General features: G+C 45.5%; 1 protein-coding gene across 1 annotated transcript in view; it reads left to right on the top strand.

Annotated features, from left to right (window-relative positions):
- Positions 1–15,278, top strand: part of ADAM23 (ADAM metallopeptidase domain 23) — a 145,791-nt gene that overhangs the window by 12,521 nt on the left and 117,992 nt on the right. Inside the window, 1 exon segment of the mRNA XM_054970140.1 lies at positions 8,021–8,097. Within this exon segment, the coding sequence (XP_054826115.1) occupies positions 8,021–8,097 (77 nt within the window).

The following is a 15,278-nucleotide window of genomic DNA, read 5'->3' as shown; positions in this document are numbered from 1 at the left end:
ATAGATATGTTGTCCTACTGATTGCGTTGGTTTACATAATGTAATCTGCCTTAGTCTCGGTGAGAAAGATGGACTGTAAATTTTATTTTAACACCCATTTCTTGAAGGAGTGCCCCTCCCTTTCCCAAGTCATCCCAAGTCAAGATGTACAAGTCATCGTAACATTTCACAGGTGAAAGTTTGCAACACCCCAATTTATACATCAAAGAACGTTCTTAGCCTGCCTTTACTGTTACATATTGCTGGAAGAGTCTACTGCTGAATTCTGCAGTAGTACATCCTCTATTGAGTTGAAAACTAAGAGGCTGTTAATTTTTTTAGTTAAAAATTGATTTGAAAAATAACTCCTCGCCTCTCCCGATAATATTTTATTATAGTTCAAAATATAACTCGGGAGCTACAGCGTGTTAAGTGGTAAAGTGTTTACTACTTTCTCTTTTAATGGACATGGATGTATAAATACACGGTTATCCCTTGCCCACTTAGACTCTCAACAACTAGCGACCCTGTAGAAGGAAGGGAGCACTGAAGACCCACAACTTAAGGACTTTCAAAATGGTAACAAGGCATCCCTAATAAGCAAAAATAGGGAGAGTGACCGATTTATCAGGGAAGTTGGAGTATGTGGTTTCAGATCTGCCACTTATCTGAAAGCTACAGAAAAAGTCCTTCCTAAGAGGTATGCTCAGGGCTTTTTTTCAGCGGGAACACGGTGGAATGGAGTTCCGGCACCTCTCATGCGCAGTGGCCCCACCCTCTGATCTCCAGACAGAGATCAGTTCCCCTGGAGGAAATGGCCATTTTGTAAGGGAGACCGTGTGTTTCTCTCTCATTTCCCTCTTGAGAGTTCCACCACCTCTTTTCCCAGAAAAAAAGTCCTGGGTATACTTATGAATAATTACAGGCCCCTACCATCGCTGGGTAGAAGAGAAGGGGACTGTGGGCTGTTTTTATAAACTGAGAGCCAGTTTAGTGTAGTTATCAGAGTGTTGGACTAGGAACGTCATAGAATCACAGGGTTGGAAGGGGATCTCTAGGGTCATCTAGTCCAACCCCCCCCCGTCAAAATGCAGGGAATTTCCAAATACCTCTCCCCCCCCACACCCAGTGACCCTTACTGCATGCCCAGAAGATGGCAGTGTCCGGGGTCCGCAGCCCAGCCCCCGGATTTACCTGGAGATGAGAACGAGAGACCCTCGGGAGACAGATGCCCCGCTGCCCCAACAGACAGCCAGGTCCAGAACCTGCCAGCCACAGAGGGAAGAGACACCCAAGCCTCAGAGGGTTAGAAGGAGCAGGTGGAAGCCAGCCAGTTCCACCCTCTGCTGGAAGGCTGGGAGCCCTGGAAGGGAGAGTAAGGACATCTAAGAGAGGGCCAGGGCTGGGGGAGAAGGCCCCAGAGATAGGGACAGCCAGCCAGCCAGCAACCTTACTGGCAGAGGAAGAAAGGCAGCAAAAACAGCCCAGGGCCACACCCCAACCTGCAAACAGGGAGGAAGGGAATAATAGGGACCAGCTGGAAGCTCTGAGCAGGGGAGGCTTGGTAGCCAGCCAAGAGAGCACAGCTGCCCAGGGGCCTGAAGCTCAGAGCAAAGGAGGTTTGGCAGCCAGCCAAGAGAGCCCAGCTGTAACTGCCCAAAGCAGCCAGATGAGCTACCCCAGGTAAAGCTGCTTGAGGCAGCCAAGGCCAGGGCTGGATGGCAAATGAGGGGTGTGGCTGGCAGGTGGAGCCAGGAATAAAGGAAAGGATATAAGGGAAGTCCACCCACAGGGCGTGGTGGATTGTGTAGGAGGAGTGGAGTAGGAGTTGTTGGCGGTTGCATGGAGAGAATGAGTGAGCGAGGAAAGAAGGCGGCGAAGGTGATGAAGGAGGAAGGTGGACATGGTTGGGGCTAAGTTGAGCAGACTTGCTGGTGGCTTGAGAGGGTGCATGGGTGATGTATACCTCCCCTCCTACCACAAAGTGGGATCCTGCATAATCCCTAGTGGCACCCCGATGACAAAGCCAGGTGCCCTGGTGCCCGACGCAGCAGTGCCCGAGGGGAAACCTGACAGACAAAACTCCATCAGGATTCCTAGCCAAACTGGCCTGGGGAAAATTCCTACCTGACCCCAAGGTGGCGATTGGCCTTACCCTGGGCATATAAGAAGACCATGAGAACTAAGCACTGATATAACCCTTCCTGCTCTCCCTCTCATGATCTGCCTAGGTTCACAGAATAAGCATTGCTGTCAAATGGTCATCTGACCTCCGCTTAAAAACCTCCAAAGGAGAGCCCACCACCTCCTGAGGAAACCTCCGAAGAAGAAGAGCCCACCACCTCCTGAGAAAATTCTTCCTAATGTTTAGCCGAAAACTTTTGATTTAATTTCAAGCCGTTGGTTCTAATCCGACCTTCTGAGGCATCAGAAAACAACTCTGCGCCCATTCTCACTGCCCAGAGTCCCTGAGGATGGGTGGTTTACTAAATCGAAAGAATAAATAAATAAATAATGAATAAATAAAATATGACAGCCTTCAAGTACTTGAAGATGGTTATCATATCACCTCTCAGTCGTCTCCTCTCCAGCCTAAACATACTGAACTCCTTCAACCTTTCCTCATAGGACTTGGTCTCCAGACCCCTCACCGTCTTCGTTGCCCTCCTCTGGGCACGTTCCAGCTTATCTATATCCTTGTGAAAATGTGGTGCCCAAAACTGAACACAATACTCTAGGTGAGGTCTAACCAGAGCAGAGAACCAGGTTCAAATCCCTATCCTGCCATGGAAGCTTGTTGGGTGACCTTGGGCCGCTCACCAGCTTTCAGCCTAACCTACCTCACAGGGTGGTTATGAGGATAAAATGGAGTAAAGAGAATCACGCAAGTTGCTTTGCATCCTCCTGGTGAGAGCGGCCCTTTTCCTGCCCAGCTCAAATATCAGCAGTCCTATGGCTGACTTCAGATCCCAACTGGAGTTTCCTCAGCAGTCAGTGATCTCAGGCACTTTGCCTAGATAAAATAGGGAGGCACAGGAATTCTTTACTGGACCTGGGAGGAAGAGCTCTGTAAAGTCAGGAATAATCAAAAACCTGCCCTCTTGTAAAAAGGAGATGAACACCTTGAGAGAAGCTCTTCTCCCAAGAGGTATTTGCGGCTGTTTGTATGCACATGGGCAGTGAGTTCGAACAGTGGACCTGATACGGCCTTCGGGTCCCAGCTCACCCCACTCAGTCAGATATACAACCCTCCACACACCAGCAGTTCTTCCCGCTTCCATCAGACGCTTGTGCAAAGAGCGAATTGGCTGGTCCTTATGACTGCCGTGAAGCCACTTTTAGCCCCTTCCCCACAACGTTTTTTGTTTAAACAAAGCAGATTGGCTTCATTTAAAATAAATGATTGAATAAACATTTTACGTGATAAATCTGAACAGTTGCTGGCAGCATGTGTGAAGAGGTCACAGTTATCCCTGGATTCTGAAAATCCTGTGCCAAACAGAACTTCCCCAAAGTAGAAAACCTTACAGTGAATCTTGTAGGTAGGTATATTTGCACACAACCCGTTTACTTTGCCTTTCGTTTTTCAAGGAAGGAAAGAAGCATTCCAGTGGTGGAAAAGGGAACTTGGCTGGTGAATAAGGTTTAGTGTGATGAGATTACTTCTGGCTATGCTAGCTGGCCATGTTTAAAGGCAGTGTACCAATGGTGGTGGGGCGAGGGAAGGCAGCACGGTCTCATCAGATCTTGGAAGCTAAACAGGGTCAGTACTTCGATAGGAGACTACCTTCTGACCCCACGGAGCAATACAAAAGGGAACTCAATAAAATATTAAAAACACTCCCCATGGACATACAAGAATGCATACATACAGACACACCCCAGGAACCACGACCAGGAAGATTCTACCTGCTACCCAAAATCCACAAAACAGGTAACCCAGGACGCCCAATTGTTTCAGGAAAATGCACCATCACAGTAGGAGTCTCGGGATACATGGACTCTATCCTCAGGCCCTATGCCACCAGAACACGCAGCTACTTACGGGACACCACTGACTTCCTCAGGAAAATACAGTCCATTGACAACCTACCAGATGACACCATCCTAGCAACCATGGATGTGGAGGCATTGTACACCAATATCCCACATGCAGATGGATTGCAAGCCATACGGAATATTATCCCAGACAAAACCACAGCAAACCTTGCCACTGAACTTTGTCACTTCGTACTCACTCACAATTACTTCGAATTTGGTGACAACTTATATCTACAGGTGAATGGCACAGCCATGGGCACACGCATGGCACCACAATATGCTAACATATTCATGGCGGACTTAGAGCAACGCTTCCTCAGCTCCCATCCACTGGAACCACTACTATACTTAAGATTCCTGGATGACATCTTCATCATTTGGACCCATGGGAAGGAAGCCCTTGAGAGATTTCATCAGGACTTCAATAACTTTCACCCTACTATCAACCTAAGCCTGGACCACTCTACACAACAGGTACACTTCCTGGACACCACTGTACAACTACATAATGGACGAATAAATACCACCTTATACCGGAAACCAACAGACCAATACTCATATCTACATGCCTCCAGCTTCCACCCTAAACATACCACTCGGTCTATTGTCTACAGCCAAGCCTTACGTTACAACCGTATCTGCTCCAATGCTCTCGACCGAGACTCACACTTAAGAGATTTACAACAAGCATTTTTGAGACTACAGTACCCACCAAATGAAGTGAAGAAACAAATCTACAGGGCCAGACTAGTACCCAGAAACAGTCTGCTCCAGGACAAACCTAAAGGAACTAACAACAGAACACCACTGGTTGTCACCTATAGCTCCCAGCTCAAACCCATCCAACGTATCATCAGTGAGCTACAACCCATCCTGGAAAATGATACCTCTCTCTCAGAAGTCCTGGGTGGAAGACCTTTCCTTGCCTACAGACAGCCCCCCAGTCTTAAACGACTTCTCACTTACAATCATGAATCGGCCAGCAGAGTCACCAGCACAGGTACCAGGCCCTGCAACAGACCCAGATGCCAGCTCTGCCCCTATATCTACCCAGGGAATACAATTACAGGACCCAATGGCATCAACTACACTGTCTCTGGCTCTTACAGCTGCTCATCCTCCAATCTGATATATGCCCTCATGTGCCAACAATGTCCTTCTGCTCTGTACATTGGACAAACCAGCCAACCTCTACGCAAAAGAATAAATGGACACAAATCTGACATTAGAAATGGAAACGTCCAAAAACCAGTGGGAGAACACTTCAATCTACCAGGACATTCCACCAAAGACTTAAAGGTCGCTGTGGTTCAACAGAAACCTTTCAAAAACAAAATCCAACAGGAGGCTGCTGAATTGGAATTCATATGCAAATTTGACTCTGTCAAGCTGGGACTGAATAGAGACTATGAATGGTTATCACATTATCACAGGTAACAGATTCCCTTTACAGAGGCGTGGTCTGGGGGAGCCCAGTGACGCCTGGTGTGGGCTTTCGGGGATCACAGTTCTCTTTGTCAGATGCAGCTGGCAGGGAGAGCTGTGGTCATCGAAGGCTTATACTACATAGGAATTGGATACTTTCACTGCTACAAATGAGTACGGCAGGCTGACTGCACACCAAAAGGGGATGTTTACATTTCCAGGCAAAGGAATGTTTTGACTGCCTCCACGCTAATTGCATTCTGTCTCCTTGTGATATATGTCCCCTTCTTTCTCCCCTCTCATCCCTCCTCTTCTGTATTTGACCAGTTCGGATCATGCATCTGATGAAGAGAACTTGATTCTCGAAAGCTTATGCTACAATAAAATTGGTTAGTCTTAAAGGTGCTACTGGACTCTTTTTGATTTTGCTACTACAGACTAACACGGCTAACTCCTCTGGATCTACAGAGGAAGGCACTGGAAAACCACCTCTGCTTTTCACTTGCCTTGAAAGCTCCTTGCTGGGGTTGCCAGAAGTCAGTTGTAACTTGATGGCACTTTATGGACACCCACCCCAGTGGTGGGGACAGTTCATGTCTGGCTGAATGTGTTTGGCTGATCCCTGTTGGAATCAGAATGCTGATCTCCATTGGCATTTGGATCTATCCCACAGGGGTCTTCTAATGTTTTGTGAAAATCAGCATTCTGAGAGTGGCGTGCCATTAAAAATGTAGAATCTAACATCATTGTATAACCAAGGGCAGAATATTATGATGGCATGGGATTTAGAAGCTGGTAGAGGGTGGCAGTGGAATTTTATTAGACTTTGGCACTATCACTCCCCCACTTGAAGCCAGCTGGGTGACCTTGGGCCAGTCACAGTTCTCTAGAGCTCTCTCAGCCCCGCCCACCTCACAGAGTGATTGTTGTTGTTGTGGGGATAATAATGACATACTTTGTAAACCACTCTGAGTGGGAGTTAAGTTGTCCTGAAGGGCGGTATATAAATCGAAAGTTGTTGTTGTTACCATCCTGAAATTCACAATTACATAAAAGAGTTATGATTCTGCATTAAATAGTTGGTAATCATAATTCAGTGTCTGTGGTTTCAGATCTTGTACTGACTGGTTTATTGCTAGTGGGTCACTGTATCAAAGATTGTATGGATTCTTTTGTAGGCTGGCATTTAAAACGGGCAGCCCAATCCTGAGGGCAGCCGTGATGGTGATCAGCTAGTTGCTGATGCAAAAACTGTGCTTCTGTGCATTTATGCTGCCTTTTTACTCATTTCTATGCTGCCTTTTACTCAAATAGGGCACCCAAGGTGGCGAACATAAAAACATTCAACATTAAAACAGCATTAAAAATAATATAGAAAAGAGCTGTATTATTTCATGTATTGCATTGTTCTTGTATGAAAAACTAATAAATTAAAAACATACATAGAACAATTCAATAAAAAGTTATTAAAACACAACACCAAAACCAGGGAGGAAGGCTAGTAACAGTTATTGTAACAAAACAAAAAAAGATTTTCACCCACCAGTGGAAGACAATAGAGGGAGACAGACGAATCTCCCTGGGGAAGAGAGTTCCAGAGTTTTAGCACCATGCCTGAGAAGGCCCTTTCTTGTGTTGCCCTCAGGTGGCAAGGGCACTGACCAGGGTGTACAGGTACTATTTATTCATTTAAAATATTTCGGTGCTGCTTTTCTACCCAAGGTGACAAGCATCAAGCATTAAAATGTTTCAGCATTAAAACGAACCAGTAGACCAGTTTGTGGAAGTTCGTGGAAACGAGCTTCCACGAACCACTGGTTCGTGAACCACAAACCAGCCTGGTTCGTGCGTTTTTTTGGGTCATAATTCGATTTGTGCCCATCTCTAGTGCCAACTCCCCCCCCCCTGGGTGTTACTTCTTAGTAATCCCTCAGTAGTGCTGGGTCCTCTCGGTGCCTTCCCTGTCACCAAAGTGCAATGCTGCATGCTTTAAGGTCCACATGTCAGAGACCTCTGAGACAGTCCCCTGCAGAAGTTGTGTGGGTGGTAGAAATCACCATATATAACCAAGGAATCTTGAGTTGTGTCTTTAGCTTTCATATATTTTTGTAGCAGGAGGTGGAGTTGGGAAAGAGTTACAGTGCCCTTTTGGGGTTTTTGATCCCCAGCTGCCATTGAAGCTGGAGTGTCTTAACCTTTACATAGATTAGAATCCCTAATTGATACCATTCTCTCTCTCTCGCTCACTCTTTTTTTTTTTGTGCTGCTATACCTAAAGTAGCTTTAAGAATTACCAACGCTTAAATTTGGAGTGCAGCAAGGTGTTCCTGTAATATGTAACACTTGCTTACGGCATTATTTTTTAACAAATCAAATGTTTGAACTAACTTGCTCATAAGGTAATTAGCCATATAGCTATCACCTTACTTTGAATTAATGCCATACTTCATAGATTTACTGCTTTAATTATATAAGAGCTTTTCTGAATGAGCTTGCTTGTTGTAAATAATTTGGTCAAATAAATATTCTCTTATGCACGGTGTCTTCCTCTGCCCCTTTCCTTTCTTGTCTTCAGGCTGTGCATCTGGCTCAGGCAAGTTTCCAGATTGAGGCCTTTGGCTCCACGTTTATTCTTGACCTCTCATTGAATAAGTAAGTATATGTTTGTGGCTTTAGAAAACAAACTAACTAAAGCTAGGCTAGTGTGTCTTGAATGTGAATCTGTTTTTTTTAAAAAAAATGTTTCTGAACCTTTATGTTATGGTTTGAAAATTTATCTGTTCTGCAGAGATTATATAAACAACAGGCAACGGATAGTCACAGGCAGTGCAGTCCCATACAGAGTTCTTGAGTCGAAGTCCACTAAAACCAGTAGGTTGAGACTGGAGTAACTGCATTGGGGCTGCTTCTGCAGAGCATGCCCCTGCTTTTTTGGGAGCTTCCACCACACAAGGTTGTGCTGTTCCTGGGGCTCTTCCCTTTTAAGTCCTTTGCTCCAACTTAAAAATCAGAAGCTCAGCAGATGTAGGCGAAAAGCCTATGCGTGAAAGTTCTGCCTGCAGCCAAACAGCTGTGCTGAGCTGGGGAATCCCCCTTCTCCTTTTAGCCTTTTAACAGGGTTTTCTGAACATTATTAACATCCTTGGACTTGATGTAGTCCCCAACCTGTATGCCCACTTTTTTTGGACCACTTTGTCAGAAACCACAGTGCAGACATGCCCTGGTGTCCAGAATGCAGCTATAATAACATCATAACATTTGATTTATATACTGCACTTCAGGACAATTTAACTCCTACTTAGAGTGGTTTACAAAGTGTGTTATTGATATCCTCTTGACAGTCACCCTGTGAGGTGGATGGGCTGGGAGAGCTGGAGGAGCTGTGACTGACTCAAGGTCACCCAGCTGGCTTCAAGCAGAGGAGTGGGGAATCCAACCTGGCTCTCCAGATTAGAGTCCTGCCACTCTTAACCACTACACCAAACTGGCTACCTTTTAGCCTGCATGTGCTGTATTTATGTCATCTCCTACTGTAAAATGTTGCCATCTTCTAAGATTCATTGCTGTGGATTAGTTGTCTATAAATTGGAATATAACTTGTGTGCTATAAGTTGCAAGCACACAAACCCCAACAATCCTGTGAGTGTAATTGTTCTGTTCTTACTCTAGTATGTAGGTTGGAAAATAATTTTCAAGTTCCTAAGCATCACGGAGATTTTTAGAGCTAAAGAAAAACATTTCTGATTATGGTTGTTGCGGTGATGGGAAGGTGAGGAACAGAGGTCAAGAAAGAAGTGCGAGGCTTATAAAGAAGAGATTTTACTATGATTTTAACATACGCCTTTTTTGAATTTTGTTAAATTTTTTGGATCTCATAGCAAAGTATGCATATATTGGAATCTAAAGGTTTTCAAAATGTTCTTCTGTATGAGGAAAAGATGTAATAGTTACCAGTAGCTGAATGCATGTGCACGTGTGCACACGCGCGTACCTTCAAGTCGCAGTTGACTTATGGCAACTCCAGCAAAGGGCTTTAAGGCAAGTGAGAAGCAGAGGTGGTTTGTCCAGTAGCTGAATAGCCAGAGCAAAATAAAACCCCACATCAACTGTAATCTAAGAATAGTCTTGTAGGTAACTTTCTTGCATGGATAGTTATTACTTTAGTCTGTGTGTCTATGCTTTTCACTTATAAATTGTACGATTATTAGTGGCAGTGTTTTGTTTCCCTTTTATAAGAGGGAGCTAAATAGTTTTTTACTAAGAAATAATTACTTTTGAGCGGTCAGACAGAATAATTAACTGAGAACATAGGAAGTTATGGCTAACAATCTGAAATCTGGTTTATTTAATATAAATAGAGGTGCCCGTCAGGGTTCTCCGCTTTCCCCCCTCCTTTTTGCACTTGCTGTGGAGCTGTTGGCAGAAGCCCTGAGGCAAAATCCTCGGATCCACGGTATTAAAGTGCGGGACTATGAACATAAGGTTTCACTTTACGCTGACGATATTTTAATTTTTACCTCTTTATCAGTTGATTCTTTAGAATCAATCTTGCAAACCCTACAGTTGTTTAGTTCGATTTCAGGCTTAACAGTTAATCAATCAAAATCTGAGTTGTTTCCCATTAATCTGACCCCCAGTTCAGTAGCTAGATTACGAACACGATTTACATTCAAATGGGTTACTAAGAAGATGAGATATCTAGGAGTTTATATCCCCGTACACTTGAATGATCTTCAGGTAAATTTTGATGAACTTTTCAAATCTGTGCTGATCCTTTTTTCTAAATGGAAAAAACAAAGTTACTCATGGTTTGATAGGATCTCACTGGTTAAATCTGTTATTCTTCCTAAGTTTCTGTTTCTGTTCCGATCCCTCCCTGTTAAAATACATCCAAGAAAATTACAGCTTTGGCAAAGGGCTCTCAATGAGTTTATTTGGTCTGGTCGCAAACCAAGAGTTGGGTTCCAGACGTTACATCGGCCCTCAGGTTTAGGTGGTCTGAATGTCCCAGACCTGTCTTTATATCGTGCTGCCTCTTCTTTGGCTCCATTGATTCAGGCTTTAAGATTGAACCCAGCAGAAGCCTAGATCTCTGCAGAAAGTTTCTTTTCTTCACCACTTTCCTTACCAGTAACCATCTGGTCCTCAGCTAAAAACAGGCCAGTTATGACTTCCTCCAATTCCCTATTAGACAACATGCTGAACACCTGGGATAAACATAGGAAAACCTTAGCTCCAGGTATCTCTCCCCTAACATCTTTCATTAACCAAGATTGGTTTCCCCCAGGAAAGGATTTAAGTGAGTTTAGGGAATGGAAAGACTCTGGGTTATTGTTGATTATTAATTGGATTAAAAGTGGGACAATTCTAGATACATCTATAGTGGAAGGAAGATGCAGAATTAGGATATCTTGGTATAGATATCTTCAGCTGAAACATCTGTTCACCAAGCTGATCAGGTCCAAGGATTTGCTTCAACCCCTAACTCCTTTTGAGGAAATGATTTGGAGTGGGAATGATGGTAAACAGGGTAGTTTTTCAACCCTTTACAAATTATTATTAAGGGTGACACATAAAGACCCTCTGCCATACCCCCAAAAATGGTCTGATTCTTTAAAATGGATTTTCTTGGAATCTGATTGGCAACAGATATGGAACTTCCCTTCCAATAAATCTAGTGGTTGGAATATTAAACTCCAATTTTACAAGCTGTTGTCCAACTGGTATTTAACGCCACATAAACTGAATCAGATGAATAGGTTGTTGAGCCCTCTATGCTGGAGATCTTGTAAGCAGGAAGGCACGAGAACTGACATTTTGGCAGGAATCCCCCTCTCTTCCCTCTGTACCCGACACCCACAGTGTTTGGCTACCGGCATCATGTCAATGGAGTTGAACCCGAGGACCATGAAGCCAGAGGGCTCTACTAATCGCCCAGACATTTGGCTGGGACCAGGAGGACATTCTAAAGTGCTGGTACCATCACCTCAACCGAAGCAGGAATATTTGATGGATGTAAATGTAGCAGAAATGCATGGGCTTGGAGCTTCGGGAACTCTCCCAAGATATCAGGACATTGGGAGCTATAGAGAGTTGGGGGCCATTCCTAAGGCTGGGGTGGTCTATAGCCAGGGGAATCAACCACACGCCCAGGAATGGGCCCCACGCCAATCCCTATCTGCTGATGAAAAGATACAGCAGAAAAGAGGGACACTGTACTGCTGTCGTTCCCTTGCAATGGAGGAGTACCTCAGTGAGGAAGAAATTGACCAGCCTATGCTGGGGCCAGCAGACTTCCTGAAGGAGCAGGAGATGGGCGCAACAGGGGGTGTACCAATAGACCCCAAGTGGACTAAGACTAGTGAGTATCGAGTCGTGCATGAGCTACTGGAGGATATACAAATGCCGGGGCCCTGAGGATTACACCCCGGTACCGCACGGGGTCAGACCTGAGGAAGTGGTAGACCCCTAAGACTTGTGCAAATTGGGCGCTGCGGCTGGGCTAACAAACCCATCAGGGGGCAGATGCCACAACTGCCCACACCACAAGGGACCATGGATCTGGTAAATTCCCCGCCATGGAGTACCCCTGCAGAGGCTGTGCTAAACATCCAAAATTCTGTGGAATTACGGTCCCTTGAAATCCAAATGGAACGACTACAGTGCCAGATGAGGCAAACTGCACAAGGGGTGCGGGAAATGATGAGCCTCCCTGCAAGACCCCCTAAGATCACGAATGAGCAACCAGTGGAACAACCACAGCTACTGCCCCTGCCTCAAGCACTTCCACAGGGACTAGATACAGCTCCCCATTACTACAGCAACGTGGGGTGCGATGGGATTGACTCCCTCCGGCAGGGGACGACCAACCCCACCCCCTGGACATAAACCTCCTGTGCATGCATCAGGGAGGAAAAATCGGCTGCCAGCACCAGGGAACTTCGCACCGGTCACTAGGACCCTGCAGCCACCTGGGGAAGGGACAATGGCTAGGGGAACCGTGCCAAGAGCTGCGCCGCTCGCCACAGAGGCACAAACCACTGGAATTGATTTGCTCAGAGGAGCTTCGCAACAAGTAACTTTTCCCCTGCTGTCAACCTAGCAGGCAGTAACACTTCAGCTGGGAAGTGGACAATATGTAACTGCAACCTCGTGCATAGTAATGAGCACTGAGCCACTGGTCACTCACACCAGGAATGGATCGCAGAGGAGCTCTCAGTACCAGGGAGGCCCCACCCTTTACCCCTCCCTCGACAGCGAGAGTGTCTTATGTTCCGATGGGAATAGGACCACAGACAGGGCACCCTTACTCAGGAGGTCATACCGTATACCCCCCTCAAATAATGGTGGGGGTCTAAGCACCACAGCCTCAACCGGGCCCCTTTATTCCACCACAGCCTCAACCGGCCCCTTTTATCCCGCCGCAAAACGCTCCAGTGGGCCACAGGAAATATGCTGCATATCAAATGGCTCATGGGGTACTGAGAAACCTAGGGCAGCAGGGCCCCACAATGGTCCCCATCCCAAGACAAGGGGGAGGCCAAAGAGTTGAGGCTCCAGCGATGGGGGCGCCACAGGGATGGTTCACATTAGACGCTCAATTTGATGGGAACCCAGGAGACTTGGAGTTCTTCATTGTGCAAGCCATGGAATTTTTCCAAGACTGGGGGCACTTGTTTCCAAATAAACACAATAGGGTGAGCCACTTAGGATCCCGGTTAGGGGCCCCCACGGCTGAATGGTACGTAACCCTCTATGAAATGAGAGTGCCCGAATTATATGATTTGAATGCCTTTGTATATGCTTTATAGCTTTATGCTTTATAGATTTATAGTATCTATAAATAAAACTATTTAAAAATATTTAACAAAAAAATAGACAATCATCATGAGAGTCACAATACAAGTACTGACCAGTCACGGATGTATCTGGAGCCAGACGTTGATATTGAATACACTTCCAGCTGGATGTCCATAAGCACTGAGACTGTGGGGAGTAGAAGGACTTCTCCTATAGTTCATGGTCTTTTGCAAATAATAGAGTGCTGTGTAAATTGCATTGGATGAATGCCTAATTCTGACCTGGTTAGTAATACCAGTTGCTTGGCATCTAGCTGTGATTTTTTTTTTTTTGGCAAGGTTCTTTTGCGATGGAGGCCAAGTTGAGAGTAGACCTGGCTCCTGAGTGTCAGAAGCATCCATTTGTTCTTTTTGGATGGATGGGTTCATCCAGGGCTTTTTTCCAGCTGGAATGCAGTGAAACGGAGTTCCGGCACCTCTTGAAAATGGTCACATGGCCGGTGGCCCCACCCCCTGATCTCCAGACAGAGGGGAGTTTAGATCACCCTCTGCGCCAGTGGTGCGGAGGGCAATCTAAACTCCCCTCTGTCTGGAGATCAAGGGGTGTGGCCACCGGCCATGTGACCATTTTCGCTGAGGGCAATTTAAACTTTAAAAAACTCTCCCCTTGTTCCAGCTGACCCACAGTGACGTCATTGTGCGGTCCTGAGTTCCACCACTGAGTTCCACCACCTCTTTTCCCAGAAAAATAGCTCTGGGTTCATCCATCCGTTCATCTTGCTGTTAGGTCCTTTAAACCACCACTTGTGCTCTCAATCCAAGCCCATCTTATCTTTTAAAATCTTGCAGGGAGAAGTACTGGAATCTTTGGCACAAAAAATGCTTCACCAGTTCAAGAGGTTTTCCCCTAAGCCTTTGAAGGTAGCAGTTGCTTAAGAAGCCCTCACTGGCTAAGGATGAGGTGGGCAGTTACAGGGTGCTTTCTCAGTTTGCCATTCTTGGGGAAAGTGATAGAGCTTATGGTGGACAAGCAGCTCCAGAGGTTTCCAGTAATACATCTGCTCTTGACCCCTTGCAGTCTAATTTCAGACCTGAGTTTGTGACAAAGGCAGTTTGGTTGCACCGGTGAGCAATTTTTATTCAAATCTGGACAGGGGACAGGCATCTCTGTTGATACAGAACAGAGGCTTCGGGTTCTTATCTCACTACAGATGCTAATTTCTGCTTTAATCAGTTTGCATTGCAGCTGTTCATCCTGACATCTTCCTTTGCTACACCCCTCCCATCTAATCAAGCTGTATCACCCCTTTACTATTCTGGTGTGCTTGTCGTATCTAGTATTCTACTGTGGGCCAGAGAAAATTGTTGTGCATTTTATCTAGGCTGGGGTTGGGACTAGAGTAGTTTTTAATTTGTATTAGGCTGTTGTTTTATTGTGATTTTGTTGAATATATTATATTTTTGTATTGGTTTTTAACTGTTGTCATTGTTGTGAACTGCTTTGAGATCTTAATGGAAGAGAAGTGGTATAAAAATAAAAACCTACATCTTTTTTCCCCTTCTTGAAGATGGGCGCAACATTTGCCTGCCTCCACTTACCTGACACCTCACCTGTTCTCCAAGAATTCACAAAGAGTGTAGACAGAAGCTCCAAAAATTACATCGGCACGTTCCTTTAGTACCCAAGGATGCAATTCATCTGGCCTGATTTTATGTTGGCTGCCAGTTTGTTTCTGAGTACAATTCACAGTGCTGGTTTTAAATTTTAAAGTCCTTCATAATCAGCGACTGACACGTCCGAAAAACCATTGCCCTTCTTATGTACCAGTTACGGCTTTCTTGCTGTTGCTTTGATTAAGTTTGTAACGAAATGGTTACCAAGGGTGAAATGAGTGCTGGTTGCAGTTAATCTGTCTTAAAGAAAAAAAAATGTCCCCCATGAGGTTTAATGGGCTGTAGGGCCAGGGAGGGGCCTGCAGGAGTCTTGGCGTGGGACGCCCTTCTTCCTGGACTACATCTCCCAGCTGTCCTGGG

The sequence above is a fragment of the Eublepharis macularius genome, chromosome 2, assembly GCF_028583425.1.
Source record: "Eublepharis macularius isolate TG4126 chromosome 2, MPM_Emac_v1.0, whole genome shotgun sequence".
Classification (NCBI taxonomy): domain Eukaryota; kingdom Metazoa; phylum Chordata; class Lepidosauria; order Squamata; family Eublepharidae; genus Eublepharis; species Eublepharis macularius.
The sequence above is the reverse complement of the archived record's forward strand: the minus strand, read 5'-3'. Positions and strand labels throughout refer to the sequence as shown.